This window comes from Salvelinus namaycush, chromosome 24 (assembly GCF_016432855.1).
Source record: "Salvelinus namaycush isolate Seneca chromosome 24, SaNama_1.0, whole genome shotgun sequence".
Taxonomy (NCBI): Eukaryota; Metazoa; Chordata; class Actinopteri; order Salmoniformes; family Salmonidae; genus Salvelinus; species Salvelinus namaycush.
Genome location: NC_052330.1, coordinates 20,314,576 through 20,337,705, shown reverse-complemented (window position 1 = coordinate 20,337,705; position 23,130 = coordinate 20,314,576). Strand labels below are relative to the sequence as shown.

Below are 23,130 nucleotides of genomic sequence, written 5' to 3'. Positions count from 1 at the left end.
GAACGAATAGACCACAGCACACAATTTATTCAGCCATGTTTTTGCTCAATAATTAATACTAGCAATGTGGGAACAATCAAATGAAAAAGTAATACTACAATGAAATGAAAAAGCAATATTGTGCACATCAAATAAACAGTGGGACTGAAATGAGAAAATGAGAATGTTTCTAAAATGACCGCAATGGGACCAGCGGCTGACATTTTACACCGCATCATATTGATCTGTACCTCCTAAATCAGGTTATGGTCCTAGGCCTCAGTATTAATATGTACTTTATCCTTTTTGGAGACATTCATGTAACATCAAAATGTGTTTTGTTTCTGTGTGGAAGAGAGGGTACTGTAAATGTGTTATTGTTGGTTTAGAGAGGGGCTTATTTCTCGGAGGAAATACCTTTTATTTCATTCAATAAAAGAGCATCTCTATTCAACACATGGTGTGTAATAAAGGATTTATTCCTCAAGGTGGACTGTGGTTCTGAAGTAACAGTGAGAGAATCCGCGACGTAACCTCGCTGTTTTGTTAGGTCTTCTCCAGTAAAATGGTTCAGACGGCCAAGAATACGCTATTTCATACTGACCCATTTACATTGCTTACACTAATATCCCTTTCATACACAGACTGAAGTCTCACTCATTTACCTGCTTCTTTCTTGCCTGTGTTTTTGTATATCTGAAAGGGGTAGGTGGTACAAAAAAGAACAAATAAAACCCACCTAAAGACCTAGTCACGATTCCTGTATTTTCACAGACCCTCTAACCAAAATACAGTCTGTGTGAAAGGTTCTCTACTTTTTTGCAGGTAAATTAATAAACACTTCAATTGTTTAACACCTCCCTAATTTGAAATGCAAACAGCCCCCATTGTTTGACAACACCCCCCTGACCCCACACCTCCCAATTTGACAGTTACCCACTGATATGTTTAAAAGGGGTATACCTGCAATTCAGTGGTAAATAAGGAGTTGTTTGAAAGGGGTCCTATTAACATTGCCTAATATTTTCTACAGGTGATATACCACATCATCTGTCTGAAATGGGTCTAAATCACAAACAGAAAGGCCAGATTGAGTACGGGAGTCTGACATTGCAGTTTGACTTTCTGCTTCATAACTGAAAGCTATAATATTATTTGCCCATGCTTAAACATGACTTGTATAATGTTTTCATCCCACAGTCACTGAAGGCAGTCAGCATTACACAGCCAGGACAGGAGTGATTGCTGTTCCTCATGGCTGGCGGTCTGTATCAATATATCAATGTATCAATATCAATATCCATACATTTGCAGATTGAAAAACTAAATTAAATCACCCAAAGAAAATAAACATATTCCCCGGCCAGTTGAAGTGTGACATTCAGCAATATTCCGACGCTGTGCGTGAGCTCTACTAATCTAAAAAGAGAAGACTGTTACATTTCTGCAAATCCCCTCCCTCCCTCCCTCCCTCCCTCCCTCCCTCCCTCCCTCCCTCCCTCACCTGAAACGGTGTTGGAAAAATGCCTTTCAGAAATTATAAACAGCTCAAAGAACAGAAGTCTTTTACTGTTCGCTCGGTTGAATCCAATTTGCGCTCCGGATTCCTGAAGAAGTTATTTGGAGAATAAGGTGGTACAGAGGTGTGTGAGAGTATATGTGTGTGTGTGTGTGTGTGTGTGTGTGTGTGTGTGTGTGTGTGTGTGTGTGTGTGTGTGTGTGTGTGTGTGTGTGTGTGAGAGAGAGAGTATGTGTGTGTTTGTGTGTTCCTCACCGGCGTGCAGTACTCCACCATGGGGTAGTTGAGCTTGTGGCCCTTGGCGGTTCGTCCAGAGAAGAAGCAGCTCTGACACACGTCATAGTTAAAGTGCTTCAGACTGCGATACCTAGGGATGAGGGGAGGGGGAGATGGATAGTATTAGTATTTTATTAGGATCCCCATTACTTACTGCTAAAGCAGCAGCTACTCTTCCTGAGGTCCACACAAAACAAGACACATGACATAATACAGAACATTAACAGACAAGAACATCACAAGGACAGAGCTAAATTTAAAATATGAATAGATGCTTTCATACATATGCCTTCATAATCATGTGATTCATAGACGCTACTGAATGCAATCCAAAAAACAAAAATGGAAACGCAATAACAAGGAGGTGTGTTTGAAATAGGCTGACACTTTTCGCTAAAAACCTCAGACGTGAAAATAGCCACTTTGTTTCGATGGAGATAGAGACAGAGTGGAGACAAGAGAGTGTTGACCGCATCGGGCAGATTTCTCCATTTCTCTTTCTCTTGCATGCGTCTCATGTGTGTCCTGCTATGCTCTGGTCTGGGCTATTCCAGGGCCTCACACGGAGCTACCGATGTTCTGTCACCACTTTCTCTCACCAATTCCTCCGTGAATTTCAAAATGGATGACACATACACACCCAAACCACAGTCTAAACTTCAGAATGCCACCTGCAGCTCTATCCCAATGCACCTCATCACCGTGCTCAAAACAGAATATAAAAGATGTCCGTAAATTGAGATGGGCACAATTCAGGCAGTGTAATCAAATAAAAATGTATTTGTCATGCGCCGAATACAACAGGGCATAGCGGGATTTCTTATAAGCGTCTGGATTAGTGTCCCGTTCCTTGAAAGCGGCAGCTCTAGCCTTTAGCTTGGTGCGGATGTTGCCTGTAATCCATGACTTCTGGTTGGGATATGTACGTACAGTCACTGTGGGGACGATGTCGTCGATGCACTTATTGATGAAGCCGGTGAATGAGGTGGTATACTCCTCAATGCCCTTAGATGAATCCCGGAAAATATTCCAGTTTGTGCTTGCTGGTAGAAATGAGGTAAAACGGATTTAAGTTTGCCTGCATTAATGTCCCCACCCACTAGGAGCACTGCTTATGGATGAGCATTTTCTTGTTAGCTATGGCCTCATATAGCTCGTTGAGTGCGGCCTCTCTCTCCCTCTAAGGTAATCTGATTGATGACAGAGCCCACAGCGATACATCAGACAGTAGGGGCACAGTACAACCCACGTCCCACGCCCCATTACACAGCAACATGCAGCGTATTACTACACAGACATCTTTCATTAGCGCTGACACAGACAACCACTAATGAATGACTATGGGATCTACACTGAGTGTACAAAACATTAAGAACACCTTCCTAATATCAATTTGCACCCCCCCTTCTGCCCTCAGAACAGCCTCAATTCGTCGGGGCATGGACTCTACAAGGTGTCTAAAGCATTCCACAGGGATGCTGGCCCATGTTGACTCCAATGCTTCCCACATTTGTGTCTAGTTGGCTGGATGTCCATTGGGTGATGGACCATTCTTGATACACAAGGGATACAGTTGAGCGCACCAACTACCATACACCGTTCAAAGACACTTAAATATGTTGTCTTGCCCATTCACCCTCTGAATGGCACACATAATTGTCTCAAGGCTAAAAAATCCTTCTTTAACCTGTCTCCTCCCCTTCATCTACACTGATTGAAGTGGATTTAACAAGTGACGTCAATAAGGGATCATAGCTTTCACCTGGATTCACCTGATCAGTCTATGTCATGGAAACAGCAGGTGTTCCTAATGTTTTGTACACACCGTGTATATTCTACTTCGTAATATCCCGTTGTCTGGACAACCAGCTCTGCTTTACAATAGGGTGTTGGCCATTGGGAGCCTCAAGTCTAACCTGTGCAACACTATTCAATCCAAATGTATTCAACTTTCTCTCTCTCTCTCTCCTTCCCCCATCTCTCTTCTCTCTCTCTCCTTCCCCCGTCTCTCTTCTCTCTCTATTTCCCCCGTCTCTCTCGTCTCTCTCTCTCCTTCCCCCGTCTCTCTCGTCTCTCTCTCCTTCCCCCGTCTCTCTCGTCTCTCTCTCCTTCCCCCGTCTCTCTCGTCTCTCTCTCTCTCTCCTTCCCCCGTCTCTCTCTCTCTCTCTCTCCTTCCCCCGTCTCTCACGTCTCTCTCTCTCTCCTTCCCCCGTCTCTCTCGTCTCTCTCTCTCTCTCTCCTTCCCCCGTCTCTCTCGTCTCTCTCTCGCTCTCCTTCCCTCGTCTCTCTCTCGCTCTCCTTCCCCCGTCTCTCTCGTCTCTCTCTCGCTCTCCTTCCCCCGTCTCTCTCTCTCTCCCTCCTTCCCCAGTCTCTCTCCCTCTCTCTCTCTCCTTCCCCCGTCTCTCTCGTCTCTCTCTCTCTCTCCTTCCCCCGTCTCTCTCGTCTCCCTCTCTCTCTCTCCTTCCCCCGTCTCTCTCTCTCTCTCCTTCCCCCGTCTCTCTCGTCTCTCTCTCTCTCTCTCCTTCCCCCGTCTCTCTCGTCTCTCTCTCTCTCTCCTTCCCCCGTCTCTCTCGTCTCTCTCTCTCTCTCTCCTTCCCCCGTCTCTCTCGTCTCTCTCTCGCTCTCCTTCCCCCGTCTCTCTCGTCTCTCTCTCGCTCTCCTTCCCCCGTCTCTCTCTCTCTCTCTCTCCCTCCTTCCCCCGTCTCTCTCTCTCTCTCTCCTTCCCCCGTCTCTCTCTCTCTCTCTCCTTCCCCCGTCTCTCTCGTCTCTCTCTCGCTCTCCTTCCCCCGTCTCTCTCGTCTCTCTCTCGCTCTCCTTCCCCCGTCTCTCTCTCTCTCTCCCTCCTTCCCCAGTCTCTCTCCCTCTCTCTCTCTCCTTCCCCCGTCTCTCTCGTCTCTCTCTCTCGCTCTCCTTCCCCCGTCTCTCTCGTCTCTCTCTCGCTCTCCTTCCCCCGTCTCTCTCGTCTCTCTCTCGCTCTCCTTCCCCCGTCTCTCTCGTCTCTCTCGCTCTCCTTCCCCAGTCTCTCTCGTCTCTCTCGCTCTCCTTCCCCAGTCTCTCTCTCTCTCTCTCTCCCTCCCTCCCTCCCTCTCTATCCCTCCCTCTCTATCCCTCCTCACCTTGGATCAATGACAGACCTGTAAAAGCTTGTGTTCTGTCAAATGTCTGCTGGTACTTGTCTCAAGACATTCTCTAGCTGGTGTAACTACTTAGCGAGGACCAGAGATAATAAACATTACACTAGACACTAGGCTCTGGTTAGCATGATGTTGTGTCTCATTTTGCTCGCATAATAATACTGTGACTGATGTCATACCACCAAACAATATTGTGGTTAGCATGTGGACATCTGAGGTCTGTTTAATCATAAGAGGGTGATTCTATTGAACAATTCTGACATTATATCAACAGGTGGTGTGTGTGTGTGTGTGAGACCGACAGACAGACAGACAGAAAGCAGTGAGAGTCTGAGACCCTAACCCACAGTACACAGTGGATGTCCCTTTGTGTGTGTGTGTGTGTGTGTGTGTGTGTGTGTGTGTGTGTGTGTGTGTGTGTGTGTGTGTCTGTGTCTGTGTGTGTCTGTGTCTGTGTGTGTCTGTGTGTGTCTGTGTGTGTCTGTGTGTGTGTGTGTGGAGGTCCTTCTCCAGATGGTATTTAGTCAGGAGTGTATCAGCTGCTGACATTTAGATAAAGGCCTACCCTCTGGAGCAGGCCTGCCCTTTCTGCTCCACTCAGAGCAGGGAGACCAGCACACCATCATTCCCCTGTGTGTGTGCATTGGGTGGGTGTGTTCAACGTACAGCTCTTGCTCTGTATGAAAATGTGTGTTAAGGAGCTAACGTTGAACGCAAAGTTGCTGTGTGTGAGTGTGTGTGTGTGTTTACCTGAACCCTACAATGGGGCACTCTTTACAGATGTTACATTTGGCCTGGTGCTTGGCGGTCTCAGCAGCCGCCACCCTGTGTAGGACAGGAAGCCACACCATAGACTGGGGCTCCAGCCTCATCCAATCAACAAACTGCCTGGGCTCCAGCTCCACCTTATTTGTCACCTGGACAGGAAGAGGAAAGAGGAAATCTGTTCACGTTAAGCAGGTAATTGATTATTAAGTGAGGAGTCTTTGTATGGGGGGAACGAGAGACTGTGGAACCTGTTCAAGATAAAAAATGAATAGCTATTTTGATACTAGGCTTATATGATGTAACAGAAGTTTTGAAGTTTCAGAACTCTTAGGTTGTTACGGCTGTACTGATATAAGTGTGATGCATGTGACATCCAGGCGACAAAAATAAATACATTATTCAATAAATGTTTTAAAGAAACTCAGTCCGGCTTTCAACTTACTCTTGAAAGTTGTAATAGTAGAATGCACAAGGTGTCATTTACATTTGGGGCAGTGCATCATCAGTTCCTCTTGTCATGTCAGTCATTGCAGACCCTAGAGCGATATTTATAACTTGTCAGCAGTGTCCAGATCAACTAGCCCATGTCAAAGTTTTTTAGCCCGCACCAAAGTTTAGGAAGCCCCGTTCTAGGAGTCCTGTAGTGGGTATTAAATCCCTTTACACCTGGAGACGGCTGCTGTACAGAACACACACCTGACCTTTCAATTGCCACGGCTACCCACAAAGGTCATTGAGTAAACATTCTGAGAAGGAACATCTGGGACTCGAGGAAGAAATTGTCCACAGGTCGCGCACGCATGCACGCACGCACGCACACACGCACGCACACACACTGAAAACACGCACTAAGAATCAACATGGCTTCGGTCAAAGAGGGGAACGTTGAAAACCTATTCCTGCGTGCGTGTGTCCGTTCTGTGACCTCTGGCTCTGTTAAGGCTAAATGTCAGATAGAAATCCTAGAACCCTGAGATCACACACACAGACAGATGGAGAAGCATGTAGGAAACAACACCTCCACTTCATTGATCCTCAACACTGGGGCCCCACAAGGGTGCGTGCTCAGCCCATTCCTGTACTCCCTGTTCACCCATGACTGCGTGGCCATGCACGCCTCCAACTCAATCATTAAGTTTGCAGACGACAAAACAGTAGTAGGCCGGATTACCAACAATGACGAGACAGTCTACAGGGAGGAGGTGAAGACCCTGGCGGAGTGGGTCCAGGAAAAGTACCTCTCAACGTCAACAAAACGTCAACAGCAGAGGGAGCACAGCCCTATCTACATCGACGGGACCGCAGTAGAGAAGGTGGAAAGCTTCAAGTTCCTCGACGTACACATCACTGACGATCTGAAATGGTCCACCCACACAGACAGTGTGGTGAAAAAGGCGCAACAGCACCTCTTCAACCTCAGGAGGCTGAACAAATTTGGCTTGGCCCTTAAGACCCTCAGAAACTTTTACAGATGCACATTTGAGAGCATCCTGTTGGGCTGTATCACCGCCTGGTACGGCAACTGCACCGCCCGCAACCGCAGGGCTCTCATTGAGGGTGGTATGGTCTGCCCAACTCATCACTGGGGGCACACTGTCTGCCCTCCAGGACACCGATAGCACAGGAAGTCCAAACAGATCATCAAGGACAACAACCACCCGAGCCAAGGCCTGTTCACCCCGCTATCATCCCGAAGGCGAGGTCAGTACAGGTGCATCAAAGCTGGGACCGAGAGACTGAAAAACAACTTCTATCTCAGACTGTTAAATAGCCATCACTAGCCGGCTACCACCCGGCTACTCAACCCTCCACCTTAGAGGCTGCTGCCCTATATACATAGACATGGAATCACTGGCCAGTAACACTAGTCACTTTAATAATGTTTACATACTATTTTACTTATTTCATATGCATATACTGTATTCTATTCTACTGTATTTTAGTCAATGCCACTCCGACATTGATCATCCTAATATTTATATATTTCTTTATTCCATTCTTTCACTTTTAGATTTGTGTGTATTGTTGTGAATTGTTAGATACTACTGCACTGTTGGAGCTACAGTAGGAACACAAGCATTTCACTACACCCGCAATAACATCTGCTAAGTATGTGTATGTGACCAATACGATTAGATTTGATGAAGAACCAGCTCTGGAGTGTCAAGGCAAGGCATCGAGCCAGAGAGCAGACACCTCCACCTATCCTTCCTTCCATCTTCCCCCCTATTGTCTCCTCCTCTCTCCTCCACCTGTCTCCCTCTCCCTCCTGTCCCCTCACATCATCTAGGTGGCAGAGTTACGGCAGTACAGATCCCTTGGAGGGAGGAGGATGGATGGATGGATGGTGAAAGGGAGGGAGGAGTGAGATTGAGGCCCGTAAAACAGGCCGTATTTATGGGCCACCACCTCGTTCATTACAGCCCCATTAAACCAAATGGAGTGGTTGACTGCTCTGCAATTTCTGGCTGATACAGGGAGGTCACGGGGGGGGGGGGTGGAGTCTACTGGGCAGAGAGGCCAGAGTCATCAGTCACTCTTACCATCAACCGTCTGGCTGTAATGCATTAGGAATTGTGCAGTGAATATCAGACGGTCTTGTTTTAATGGTGGTATTGATGCGGGTGATGGTGTGTGTGTTAGCGTATTTAAAAAAAATAATTATAATAATATTGAACCTTTATTTAACTAAGCAAGTCAGTGTTATGTGTATGTGTTAATGTTTGTGTGTGTTAATGTATGTGTGTGTTAATGTATGTGTGCGCGTGTGTGTGTGTGTGTGTGTGTGTGTGTGTGTGTGTGTGTGAAATGGGGGGAGATAAAGGGAAGAGGAGGTTGTAGGTAGATAAGGGGTGACAGGAGAGGAGTGGTGAAGCGATAGGAGAGACTGTATAGAAAGCTCCAGGTTGGTAGTGGCTCCTGTTAAACTCCGTGACATTTCCAATGTCAGCCGAGCTCCATCACCATGCTATTTTGGGCGCCCGAGCGGTGAAATCAGGGAAATTTACTGCTTCCTAATTTAATGCCGCCACTGAATTTATGACTGACGAAACAGGACTCAGGGAAAAGAGAAAAATACAATGTGAACCCAAGGACAGGGACCAGCCAACCTTGCATTTGAACGTTCATCGTTGGCCATATTGGTTATATTATACGTGATGGCACTTTCAACAGCAATAATGCAAGATGTGTGTGTGTGTCAATAAACACAATGTGTTGCAGTGTGTGTGTATACTGTGTATACATACGTGTTGGAAACAGCTCCGGACGCTGGGTTCAATGTTGCTCCCTCCGAAGGCGGCGACCTCTCCTAGTTGCCGTGGTATCTGGATGGCGTCGTGGAGCAGCAGACCCAGCTGTCTCTGGTCACACGTATCCCCCGACGACGCCACCTGACTGAACAGGTCTGGAGGAGAGAGAGAGAGCGAAAGAGAGAGAGACAGAGAGGCAAGGGGTGTGAGACTACAGAAATACAGTTTCTCATCCAAGCCTCCACTGTCAATCTTTATCAGTGAGTATGTTGTGTGAGAGTGTGAGTCAGCGTGTTGTGTCAGTGTGTCAGCGAGTGTGTGTGTCAGCGTGTGTATTAATAGCCCTATGTGGGTACTCATCTATCAGAGCTCAGGGAGGAGAAGGTAGAGTAGAGGACTCCTGGTGAGCGGAGCAACCCTGTCAGAATACAACCCAGAGGAATCCACAGTCCCTCCCACCCTCCCGCTTTCTCTCCCCACCTCCCTCCATTCCACTCTCCCCCTCCCTCTCTCTCTCCCCTCCCTCTCTCCACCCTCCCTCCATCCATCCCTCCCTCCCTCCATCCATCCATCTCTCTCCCCCTCCCTCTCTTCCATCCACTTCCCTCTCTACCTCCTGCCCTCCCTCTCTCTCCCCTCCCTATCTCCCTCCCTCCATCCCTCTCTTCCTCCCTCCTGCCCTCCCCCTCCTCCCTCCCTCCCTCCCTCTCTCTCCCCTCCCTCCCTCTCTCTCCCTCTCTTCCTCCCTCCCTCCCTCTCTTCCTCCTTTATCCCCTCCTCCTCTCCCTCCCTCTCTTCCTCCTGCCCTACCCCTCTCCCCCTTCCCTCCATCCCTCTCTCCCCCTCCCTCCCTCTCTTCCTCCCTCCCTCCCTCTCTTCCTCCCTCCCTCCCTCTTCCTCCTGCCCTACCCCTCTCCCCCTTCCCTCCATCCCTCTCTCCCCCTCCCTCCCTCTCTTCCTCCCTCCATCCCACTCTCCCCTCCCTCCCTCCCTCGCACCCTCCCTCCCTCCCTCTCCCCCGCCCTCCATCCATCCCCATTTATTCCTCTGTCTCTGTAAATCTCCTCACTATCACAGGAGAGCAATCAATTCCCCATCAGCCCCTGCTCTGAGGGCATGACAGGGCATCTGCCCATCGTTGAGAAGGGAAACCTCTCGTCTAGACGTACAAACACTATATTTATTGTTTCAATCGTAAAACAAAAGGAAACCAAATTGAATGCAACAGCTCAGTTAATTGTTGTCAGGTCTCTGTCTGCCTTGTTACTCCCAGATAGGATAAAGAGAGAGAGACAAACTTTGATGAACTCCTATATCTGTTAGGCGAAATACTGCAGTGTGCAGTCACAGCAGCAAGATTTGTGGCCCGTTGCCATGAGAAAAGGGCAGCCAGTGGAGAAGAAATAAACATTGTGTATTTCAATTACGGGATGGGTGGTAGGGTTACGGGAAAATAATAAAGGAAAATATATATATATTATATATTTACAAAAAAATATATGTGGATTGGAAATGATGCAGATAATTACATTGATAGAAGCCACAATCTGTAATATTAAAGCTGATCTACCCACTAAAATAATACAAAATACAAATTCTACAACACTGTTAAAACAACCTGTTCATTTATTTTCCCTTTCACACTTTAACTTTGTATTTATTTTCATATAACCTTTATTTAACTAGGCAAGTCAGTTAAGAACAAATTGTTATTTGCAATGACAGCCTACCAAAAGGCAAAAGGCCTCCTGCGGGGTAGGGGCCTGGGATAAAAATATAAAAAAAGTTCAATATATGACAAAACCCACATCATGACAAGAGACACCACAACACTACATAAAGAGAGACCTAAGACAACAACATACCATGGCAGCAACACATGAAACAGCATGGCAGCAACACATGAAACAGCATGGCAGCAACACAACATGACAACAACATACTGTAGAAGCAACACATGGTAGCAACACAACATGACAACAACATACTGTAGTAGCAACACAGCATGGTAGCAACATAACAACAACATATTGTGGTAGCAACACAGCATGGTAGCAGCACAACATGACAACAACATACTGTAGTAGCAACACAGCATGGTAGCAGCACAACATGACAACAACATACTGTAGTTGCAACACAGCATGGTAGCAGCACAACATGACAACAACATATTGTAGTAGCAACACAGCATGGTAGCAGCACAACATGACAACATAATACTGTAGTAGCAAGACAACATGGTAGCAACACAACATGACAACACCATACTGTAGTAGCAACACAGCATGGTAGCAACACAATATGACAACAACATACTGTAGTAGCAATACAGCATGGTAGCAACACAACATGACAACAACATACTGTAGTAGCAACACAGCATGGTAGCAACACAACATGACAACAACATACTGTAGTAGCAACACAGCATGGTAGCAACACAACATGACAACAACATACTGTAGTAGTAACACAGCATAGTAGCAACACAACATGACAACAACACACTGTAGTAGCAACACAGCATGGTAGCAACGCAACATGACAACAACATACTGTAGTAGCAACACAGCATGGTAGCAACACAACATGACAACAACATACTGTAGTAGCAACACAGCATGGTAGCAACACAACATGACAACAACATATTGTAGTAGCAACACAGCATAGTAGCAACACAACAACAACATACTGTAGTAGCAACACAGCATGGTAGCAACATAACATGACAACAACATACTGTAGTAGCAACACAGCATAGTAGCAACACAACAACAACATACTGTAGTAGCAACACAACATGACAACAACATACTGTAGTAGCAACACAACATGACAACAACATACTGTAGTAGCAACACAACATGATAGCAACATAACATGACAACAACATACTGTAGTAGCAACACAACATGGTAGCAACACAACATGACAACAACATACTGTAGTAGCAACACAACAACAACATACTGTAGTAGCAACACAGCATGGTAGCAACATAACATGACAACAACATACTGTAGTAGCAACACAACATGACAACAACATACTGTAGTAGCAACACAACAACAACATACTGTAGTAGCAACACAGCATGGTAGCAACATAACATGACAACAACATACTGTAGTAGCAACACAACATGGTAGCAAGACAACATGACAACATACTGTAGTTGCAACACAACATGGTAGCAACACAACATGACAACAACATACTGTAGTAGCAACATAACATGACAACAACATACTGTATTAGCAACACAGTATGGTAGCAACACAACATGACAACAACATACTGTAGTAGTAACACAGCATGGTAGCAACACAACATGACAACATACTGTAGTAGCAACACAGCATGGTAGCAACACAGCATGACAACAACATATTGTAGAAGCAACACAGTATGGTAGCAACATAACATGACAACAACATACTGTATTAGCAACACAGTATGGTAGCAACACAACATGACAACATACTGTAGTAGCAACACAACATGGTAGCAGCACAACATGACAACAACATACTGTAGTAGTAACACAGCATGGTAGCAACACAACATGACAATAACATACTGGAGTAGCAACACAGCATGGTAGCAACACAACATGACAACAACATACTGTAGTAGCAACACAGCATGGTAGCAACACAACAACAACATACTGTACTAGCAACACAGCATGGTAGCAACACAACATGACAACAGCATACTGTAGTAGTAACACAACATGACAACAACATACTGTAGTAGTAACACAGCATGGTAGCAACACAACATGACAACAACATACTGTAGTAGCAACACAGCATGGTAGCAACACAACAACAACATACTGTAGTAGCAACACAGCATGGTAGCAACACAACATGACAACAACATACTGTAGTAGCAACACAGCATGGTAGCAACACAACAACAACATACTGTAGTAGCAACACAGCATGGTAGCAACACAACATGACAACAGCATACTGTAGTAGTAACATAACATGACAACAACATACTGTATTAGCAACACAGTATGGTAGCAACACAACATGACAACATACTGTAGTAGTAACACAGCATGGTAGCAACACAACATGACAACAACATACTGTAGTAGCAACACAACATGACAACAACATACTGTAGTAGTAACACAACATGACAACAACATACTGTAGTAGTAACACAGCATGGTAGCAACACAACATGACAATAACATACTGGAGTAGCAACACAGCATGGTAGCAACATAACATGACAACAACATACTGTAGTAGCAACACAGCATGGTAACAACACTACATGACAACAACATACTGTAGTAGCAACACAACATGGTAGCAACACAACATGACAATAACATACTGTAGAAGTAACACAGCATGATATCAGCACAACATGACAACAACATACTGTAGTAGCAACACAGCATGGTAGCAACACAACATGACAACAACATACTGTAGTAGTAACACAGCATGGTAGCAACATAACATGACAACAACATACTGTAGTAGCAACACAACAACAACATACTGTAGTAGAAACACAGCATGGTAGCAACACAACATGACAACAACATACTGTAGTAGCAACACAGCATGGTAGCAACACAACATGACAACAACATACTGTAGTAGCAACACAGCATGGTAGCAACACAACATGACAACAACATACTGTAGTAGCAACACAGCATGGTAGCAACACAACATGACAACAACATACTGTAGTAGCAACACAGCATGGTAGCAACATAACATGACAACAACATACTGTAGTAGCAACACAGCATAGTAGCAACACAACAACAACATACTGTAGTAGCAACACAACATGACAACAACATACTGTAGTAGCAACACAACATGACAACAACATACTGTAGTAGCAACACAACATGATAGCAACATAACATGACAACAACATACTGTAGTAGCAACACAACATGGTAGCAACACAACATGACAACAACATACTGTAGTAGCAACACAACAACAACATACTGTAGTAGCAACACAGCATGGTAGCAACATAACATGACAACAACATACTGTAGTAGCAACACAACATGGTAGCAAGACAACATGACAACATACTGTAGTTGCAACACAACATGGTAGCAACACAACATGACAACAACATACTGTAGTAGCAACATAACATGACAACAACATACTGTATTAGCAACACAGTATGGTAGCAACACAACATGACAACAACATACTGTAGTAGTAACACAGCATGGTAGCAACACAACATGACAACATACTGTAGTAGCAACACAGCATGGTAGCAACACAGCATGACAACAACATATTGTAGAAGCAACACAGTATGGTAGCAACATAACATGACAACAACATACTGTATTAGCAACACAGTATGGTAGCAACACAACATGACAACATACTGTAGTAGCAACACAACATGGTAGCAGCACAACATGACAACAACATACTGTAGTAGTAACACAGCATGGTAGCAACACAACATGACAATAACATACTGGAGTAGCAACACAGCATGGTAGCAACACAACATGACAACAACATACTGTAGTAGCAACACAGCATGGTAGCAACACAACAACAACATACTGTAGTAGCAACACAGCATGGTAGCAACACAACAACAACATACTGTACTAGCAACACAGCATGGTAGCAACACAACATGACAACAGCATACTGTAGTAGTAACACAACATGACAACAACATACTGTATAGTAACACAGCATGGTAGCAACACAACATGACAACAACATACTGTAGTAGCAACACAGCATGGTAGCAACACAACAACAACATACTGTAGTAGCAACACAGCATGGTAGCAACACAACATGACAACAACATACTGTAGTAGCAACACAGCATGGTAGCAACACAACAACAACATACTGTAGTAGCAACACAGCATGGTAGCAACACAACATGACAACAGCATACTGTAGTAGTAACACAACATACTGTAGTAGCAACACAGCATCGTAGCAACACAACAACAACATACTGTAGTAGCAACACAGCATGGTAGCAACACAACATGACAACAACATACTGTAGTAGCAACACAGCATGGTAGCAACACAACATGACAACAACATACTGTAGTAGCAACACAGCATGGTAGCAACACAACATGACAACAGCATACTGTAGTAGTAACACAACATGACAACAACATACTGTAGTAGTAACACAGCATGGTAGCAACACAACATGACAATAACATACTGGAGTAGCAACACAGCATGGTAGCAACACAACATGACAACAACATACTGTAGTAGCAACACAGCATGGTAGCAACACAACATGACAATAACATACTGGAGTAGCAACACAGCATGGTAGCAACATAACATGACAACAACATATTGTAGTAGCAACACAGCATGGTAGCAGCACAACATGACAACAACATACTGTAGTAGTAACACAGCATGGTAGCAACACAACATGACAACAACACACTGTAGTAGCAACACAGCATGGTAGCAACGCAACATGACAACAACATACTGTAGTAGCAACACAACAACAACATACTGTAGTAGAAATACAGCATGGTAGCAACACAACATGACAACAACATATTGTAGTAGCAACACAGCATGGTAGCAACACAACATGACAACACAGCATTATAGCAACACAACAACACAGCATGGTAGCAACACAACATGACAACACAGCATGGTAGCAACACAGCATGGTAGCAACACAACATGACAACACAGCATGGAAGCAACACAACATGACCACATCATACTGTAGTAGCAACACAACATGGTAGCAGCACAAAACATGGTAAGAACATTATTGGGCACAGACAACAGCACAAAGGGCAAGAAGGTAGAGACAACAATACATCACACAAAGCAGCCACAACTGTCAGTAAGAGTGTCCATGATTGAGTCTTTGAATGAAGAGACTGAGATAAAACTGTCCAGTTTGAGTGTTTGTTGCAGCTCGTTCCAGTCGCTAGCTGCAGCTAACTACTTGAACATTGTTACAACACTGTACATAGCCAATAATATAACATTTGAAATATCTATATTCTTTTAAAACTTTTGTGGGTGTAATGTTGACTAATATTTCCCTTGTTTATTTCCCTTTTGTTTATTGTCTATTCCATTTGCTTTGGCAATGTAAACAGATGTTTCCCATGCCAATACACCCCTTTGAATTGAATTGATTTGAGAGATAGAGAGAGTTGGCGGGAGAGAGAGAGAGATGAGAGAGATGAGAGAGAGCGAGAGAGGGATAGAGAGATAGAGTGAGAAAAGACAGTGATGCAGTATAGACAGGAAGAACGATTGAGAGAGAGAAAGAAGGGAGACCGAGAGAAATACAGTGGAGAGTGAGAAAGGCGATAGAGAGCGGGGGGCAATAAAAGGATGGAGGGATGTGGCTCGCCTATCTGCCTGGTGTTGTCTTTGATCTCTGTGTGAGACCCTGCCTTGATGTCAGCTTGCATTAAGTATAGTGGTAATGGCGATTCTATGATACCGTACATGTGTACAAACCAGCCTTGATGTCAGCTTGCATTAAGTTAAGTAACTATGGCTGTTCTTCGATACTGTCTGTCTGTCTGTCTGTCTGTCTGTCTGTCTGTCTGTCTGTCTGTCTGTCTGTCTATCTGTCTATGTGTGTGCGTGTGTGTGTGTTTGTGTGTGTGATTTTGACCAAGTCTTCATGTCTCCTTGAGTAGCGATGGCAGTTCTTCGATAGTGCACATCCCTAGAGTATAAGCCGGCCATACTTCTTCAACCATGAGCAGCAATGCGTATCAGCTTCATAAGCCTTCATAGCCACTACGTAGGACATCGTTGTCATGAAACTCCAAAATCACAGGAGCCCCAGACTTTCTTAACATTTCTACTCCGACTCAAACGTCCTGCCCTACAATTATAAGTGATATGCATAATACACAAGGTATCGAATTGAGAGCCAAATTGCTATGTAGCTGGGTTCTATTTTGCGGTGGGGGACTGTGCTACTTGTGATTTAGTGAGTTGCTGTGGATGGGTGTCTGGGCCTGACACCAATGTGACTCTAAACGAGAGGGACTCGCCCAACCGTGCTTGATCTCTTTTTGAGACTAATAGAAATTGCCAGTGGAACGAATAGGCTCAGGGACAGACTCCACGTCACAGGAGGGGTAGAGAAGGAAACTATGGAGGGAGAGGACAGAGAGAGAGGGGAAAGGAAGAGAGGGAAGGTATAGAAGGGGAGAACAGAGCGAGATAGAGAGATCGAGGAGGAGAAAACGAGGACACAAAAGCAAGAGAGCAAATTGAGGACAGAATGCACGTTTTCTGAAAGGACAAAGCATACTCCCCCAGCAGCCCTAGCCACATCCCTAATCCCCCTGCAATGAAACAAAATAAATAAATAAATCAAATACAAAACAAGTGGGAGGTCTCTCATCCAATTAGATGGTCCATTCACTGGCGTCCTCTGACACGGTCCGATCGGCACCCTGGGTAACTGAGCTGGGATTACAGCCTGGCAGAGGGCATTATGGGATACACTGGCACGGACTACGCTACAACGCTCCCACTGGGGCTGTTCTCAATTCACCTCAGAGTGTGTGTGTGTGTGTGTGTGTGTGTGTGTGTGTGTGTGTGTGTGTGTGTGTGTGTGTGTGTGTGTGTGTGTGTGTGTGTGTGGGTGTGTCAAAGTGTGATTTAAGTCTATCAGAGTTTGATAAAGTTTTATTATTTTTTCACTTCAGTGTGTCTGTGTGTGTGTGTGTGTGTGTGTGTTTGAGTGTTTCTGTGAATGCTATGTGTGTGAAACGGTTTTTGTGGGATGGTTGGTACTTGCATTTGTATTTCTCCTCCAGATGGCCCTTGGAGAGCGAGAGCAATCCTATCTTCATGGACAGGACACGGATCTTCCCACTGCGTCCGCTATAGAGGGAACACACACACAGTGGACATTTTTCTTTAGGAGAGAAAATTACTTCTACAAGGTGTGTGTGTGTGTGTGTGTGTGTGTGTGTGTGTGTGTGTGTGTGTGTGTGTCCACGTACGTGTCGTATACATTGAGCAGCCAGTTGAGACACATATCGACACACAGCGGAACATTGACCAGGTCCTTGTGCTGCTGCTCCAGACCATCATAGATGGACGTCAGACAGTTAATCACTTCCGGCACCGTCAGCAGCTGGGCATTCTGGGTAAGCTTGTGCTGCTCGAAGGTGCTCTGGGCCACATTCAGATCCAACAGATCCACTGGAGGTTGGGAGGGGCGGAGGGAGGGAGGAGAAAGAGACTTTTAGACTTTTCAAAGTTGTTTACTGAGACCACTCAATGGCAACAAAGAACATTCTAAAATGATGAAGAGCAGTGGAAATTGCCACAGCAAATTACAGACGGTTGTAATGACAACACGGCCACAGACAGGATATGAGGTGGCTGTAGAGTAGACGGTGGTGTGACACCAGGGCAGCAGGCCAACCAATTTATGTTACAGATACTGGAGACACGACTCAGAGTTAACCTAATTAGCAGTTTAAGCGGAATCCTGCTGTGCGAGTGTGTAGGAGATACACACAGACACACATCTGACAGTGAGGGATCAAGAAGGAAAAACAAAACACGAACGGGAAGGAGTTTGAGGAAAATATACAGACTTGTTTCCTCTCTCTATCTCTTTCTCTCTCCTCCCTCTCCTCCCTCTCCTCCCTCCCTCCCTCCGTTCCAGGGCATTAAGCCAGAGTAATAACTAATAAATACAGATCTGTGTCTGTGCTTTAGACTTCAGGCTTTGACTTGTAATCTAATGGGTGAAATTGAATCTGAACGCCCTCAGTCCAAATCACTCAGACGTACTAGGAGCTCTCGTCTCATCATCACAAGATAATGCAATATAATATGACAAACCCAAAACGCCTGAATCATCTAAACTCATTAACACCCACACTAACTCATAAAACCACACACACTCTCACTGCCCCCTACTCTCAGCAGGACAAACCCACTCCACCCTCTAGCCCAGAAGTACGACAGAAACCAGACACAGAAAGAAGAAAGTGAAGCAGTAAAGTTTGGCGCTCTCTAAATAACAGCATAAACTGGGTGGTTCAATCCCTGAATGCTGATTGGCTGACAGCCGTGGTATACCACAGGTATGACAAAACATTTGTTTTTACTGTTCCAATTACGTTGGTAACCAGTTTATAATAGGAATAAAGCACCGCGGGGGTTTATGGTATACAGCCAATATACCACGGCTAAGGGCTGTATCCAGGCACTCCGTGTTACGCCGTGCGTAAGAACTTAGCCATGGTATATTGGCCATATACCACCCCCCCCAGGGTTATTGCTTAAATAACCCCTGGGTAATAATGACAGAGAGCCTGGCTCAGTCCCAGCAGCAAGGTACAGCAATACCCAGAGGAACAGGTGACCATTTCTATCCACACACCGTCAGCAGCCAACAGGGCTGAATAACTAACACAAAGATAGCTATGGCTAGCTGGTTATTGTGGCAGACAATTTATTCCCTTTTGGGATGAAATGCACAGCGGCACATATGGAATCTCAACAAAACAAAAGGATGTACACACATACAGGTACACACAAACTCAATCGCATACCTGGTTGCACGCACACACCCAAACATGCATGTGTTTGTGTCAGTGTCTGTGTGTGTGTGTGTGTGGGGAAAAGGAAACTTACAGCAAAGTGCTTTCTGTAGCCTACGGATCTTCATGGCTGTTCTGTAAGCGGAAAATCTCACGTTGTTCAGGTCGGCTAAAAGGTGAGAGAGAAAGAGAGGAAAAACAGAGGGATGGAATCAATCATACAGAATGGATAATAGCGGTCTGACATGAAATAATGATGTCAAACTGGAAACCCGTTGAAAAGACGTGCCGTAGTGTAATTTCTATATAGTCACAGGGAGGGCTGGAAATGGCTGGTAATTGGGTTTAGTGAGACCTCTCTCAGAGGAGCTGAGTCCTATTTGTTGAGCGTTGGCCTTTAGGAACTGTTCCACAGCGTATTACTGATACTTCTGATCATTAAAGAACAGTCACACTGACCACCGCAACGGTGACCCATACATAAATATGGATGTTACAGTCAGTGTGTGTGTGTGTGTGTGTGTGTAAGCGAGACAGCAAGATACTGTGTGAAAGAACACATGAAAGAGAGCTTTGCAGTTACTGCATGGTGTCAAATTTGAGTGAAAGTGAATGTTTTGTGATTATATGACTGACGTCTGTCTGTCTGTGTGTCTGTTTCATACCAAGCGACTGGTAGAGCTCTGTCATCTTTGGATGGTCCCAGCAGGTAGTCTGAGTCTGGTGGCTGGAAGACAACAGGGGATAACGATAAGGCTTTTGTCACACACACACACACACACACACACACACACACACACACACACACACACACTAGGGCTGGGTGGTATACCGTATTTGACTATATACCGGTATTGATGCATGGACCGGTTTGGGTTTTTACTTTACCTTCTATAAAAGGTATTTCAATGTTTGGTTTGTTAAATGTGATACGCTGTGTGTAACGTCCATTTGTATAGTTTACTCTGCTACCTGAGTCATCCCTCTCTCCTCTCTGTCTCTCCACGCCGCTTCCACACAGACCTAGTCCCACCCGTCACTCAAGGAGCACATGTTGCTGTTGCTAGACCACGAGACACTTTCATTCAGTCTGCATGGTCAATGCAGCACATGCAACAATGTTGTTTCCACTTTGATCTTAATATAAATCCACAAGCATTCTATAATTACAATATTAGTTTGTGTTTCTTACATCAGCAAACAGCTAGTTTGTATTGTCTTAGCAAGTTAAGCTAAATCGTGTTAGCCAATAATGCTAGTCGCTAGTTAGCTGGCTAGCTAATAAAAGTACTGAGTCAGAACACACGTAGCTGGTTAATACAGCCTGATACCAGTGCTGGTGGAGGCTTAAATGAGCATGTTATTTGTGCAACAGTATCTTCTAAATCAAAGAGGAATAGGCGAAGAGTTAACGTAGCCAAAGATTATAGGGTCCCCTAGGAAACACTGATCACTACTTTGTCACAATAACTCGTCCAAGGCATTTTCATTCGTTGTCATGTCAAACAACACTGTATTCAAAGTGCCCACTATTATTTATATTCTAACTATATAATTATAATAAACATTCTAATTCCATGATTCCAAAAGTTGTGTTTGGATCTAAATCGCAATTGCAACATTTGGTTAAAAATAAGGCCTAGTATTTTTGCCCATATCGTGGCAGTGTGGAAATGATCTGAAATGAGTGCAGGAAATGCAGAAATTGATGGAAATGCAGGACATTACTTTAGGTTGAATTGAACAGTATAAAGCAATAAGAATGGAGAAAGACCTATTGAAATAATTTTGAAACCTAGAGTCACGCACTACTCATAAAGCAAATGTAGAACTTTTATTAATCAAAAACATGAAAAATAAATAAATACCGTCATAAATTAGAAAAATACCATATGATATTTTGGCCATATCGCCCAGCCCTAACACTAACACTAACACTAACACTAACACTAACATACACATACACATACACATACACACACACACACACACACACACACACACACACACACACACACACACACACACACACACACACACACACACACACACACACAGAGAGAGAGAGAGAGAGAGAGACAGATCAATTGCTCTGTCTTGTCGACTGGTGTTCTTATCGTCTCAATAATAGAGGCACATGTAAACAAATCCAAAACGTGGATCTGATTGTGATTCCCAAAGCATACAAATCATCTAGGAGGCCTTCAGGGTGACGCACAAGGACACACCCACACACCCCTCATCTCTGCAGGCCTCCTCTCAGTACGGTACGTAGCACACACAGCCAGGTCCCCTGGGGCTACGAGGTGGACATGTTGATGTCTTGTCTCCATCCTGTTTACATTTCAGCTTCTGAGAAACGCCGCCAGGTGCGGAGAGCACAGACAACACAGCCAAATCAACAAGAACCACGTTTGTAATAAAAACACACAAGCAAATTTACTTGAATCTGATCAAGCAGAGTAGTGTTGATGACTCCAGAAGACAGAATTGATAAGTAGGTGTGAGGTTTGTGTCTGTCTGCTGCCCTTCTTCACCTGATCAGGGAACTAATTTATATTTGAATGATTCTCCGCTTCGGCGAAATATCCCTTCCTGTACCCACACTGATATCAAGGGAATTGTTGGGAATTGCTGTGTTGTGACGTCTATTCTGTTGTGAATGCCAGTATCTCTGTGATTAGGTTGTCATAGCGAGACTGTCTCCACAGAGAGAGAGAGAGAGAGCGAGAGAGAGAGAGAGAGAGAGAGAAATGGAAGGGAGAGAGAAAATAAAGAGAGAGAGAGAGAAGACAGGCTATCCAGTGAAGTGAAGTGCTGACAGTAGAACACAGGGGAGACGAACTACAGAAGCCATCAGCAGGTGTTCATCCCTCTTCATCATGCTCTGAAATGGCACACACTTTCATACCTTCCTTGCATTGCAAATATGACTAGAGCGCTCAGCTCAGGGTTTCTGTTTTAGCTGTGCTATTTGAGACAGGGGCCGATTCAATCATGGCCGGATGGATATTATTGTGTCCCAGTGAGGATTTGGACACCAAGCCGTCAGAAATAAATTCATATCTCCTCTTGTTCGAACAGCTTGAGGATTTAGCCGCGGTTGTGGAATAAGCTTGTACACACACACCCGTGCACTTATGTGCATACATGCACGGACACACACACACACACACATCTGGAAGTGTGTTAATGACTATCTATCAGTGCCAACAGCAGTCAGAGTAAACACAATAATGGTTGCCATTCAACTAAGTCTGTAACAGGAACATCAAAGAGAAGCCAGCCTTAGCCCCAAAGATGAAACACAAGGAGTTGACTGTGATCTGGCAACCCGTGGAGTCTTTCCACTATGTATTCAGTGCAAAGCAGCAGAATGACAAACACAGCAGACAGGCTCAATCAAAAAATGGATTACACTAGCTGTCTACTACCACTGCTGGACCGGCAGCTTAGGCCTGTCATAATGAAGACACCCCACAGAGTTGGCAGGTTCTAAGCTTCCTCAATCATCCCTTCTTTCTCCCTCTGTCGTCCGTCCTCATTTATCCTCAGAAACTCCCAAGTTTAAGGTTACTTGTGGTAACCTTTGCAAGG

General features: G+C 44.8%; 1 protein-coding gene across 1 annotated transcript in view; it reads right to left on the bottom strand.

Annotated features, from left to right (window-relative positions):
• The window catches only part of utrn (utrophin), a 253,373-nt gene that overhangs the window by 47,208 nt on the left and 183,035 nt on the right, over nt 1-23,130 (bottom strand). The window contains exons 60-66 of the mRNA XM_038962307.1: nt 20,199-20,260; nt 19,628-19,702; nt 17,977-18,178; nt 17,769-17,854; nt 8,925-9,082; nt 5,659-5,825; nt 1,754-1,865 (exon numbers count right to left, since the gene is read on the bottom strand). Of these exons, the coding sequence (XP_038818235.1) occupies nt 1,754-1,865; nt 5,659-5,825; nt 8,925-9,082; nt 17,769-17,854; nt 17,977-18,178; nt 19,628-19,702; nt 20,199-20,260 (862 nt within the window). The remainder of the gene's footprint in view (nt 1-1,753; nt 1,866-5,658; nt 5,826-8,924; nt 9,083-17,768; nt 17,855-17,976; nt 18,179-19,627; nt 19,703-20,198; nt 20,261-23,130) is intronic.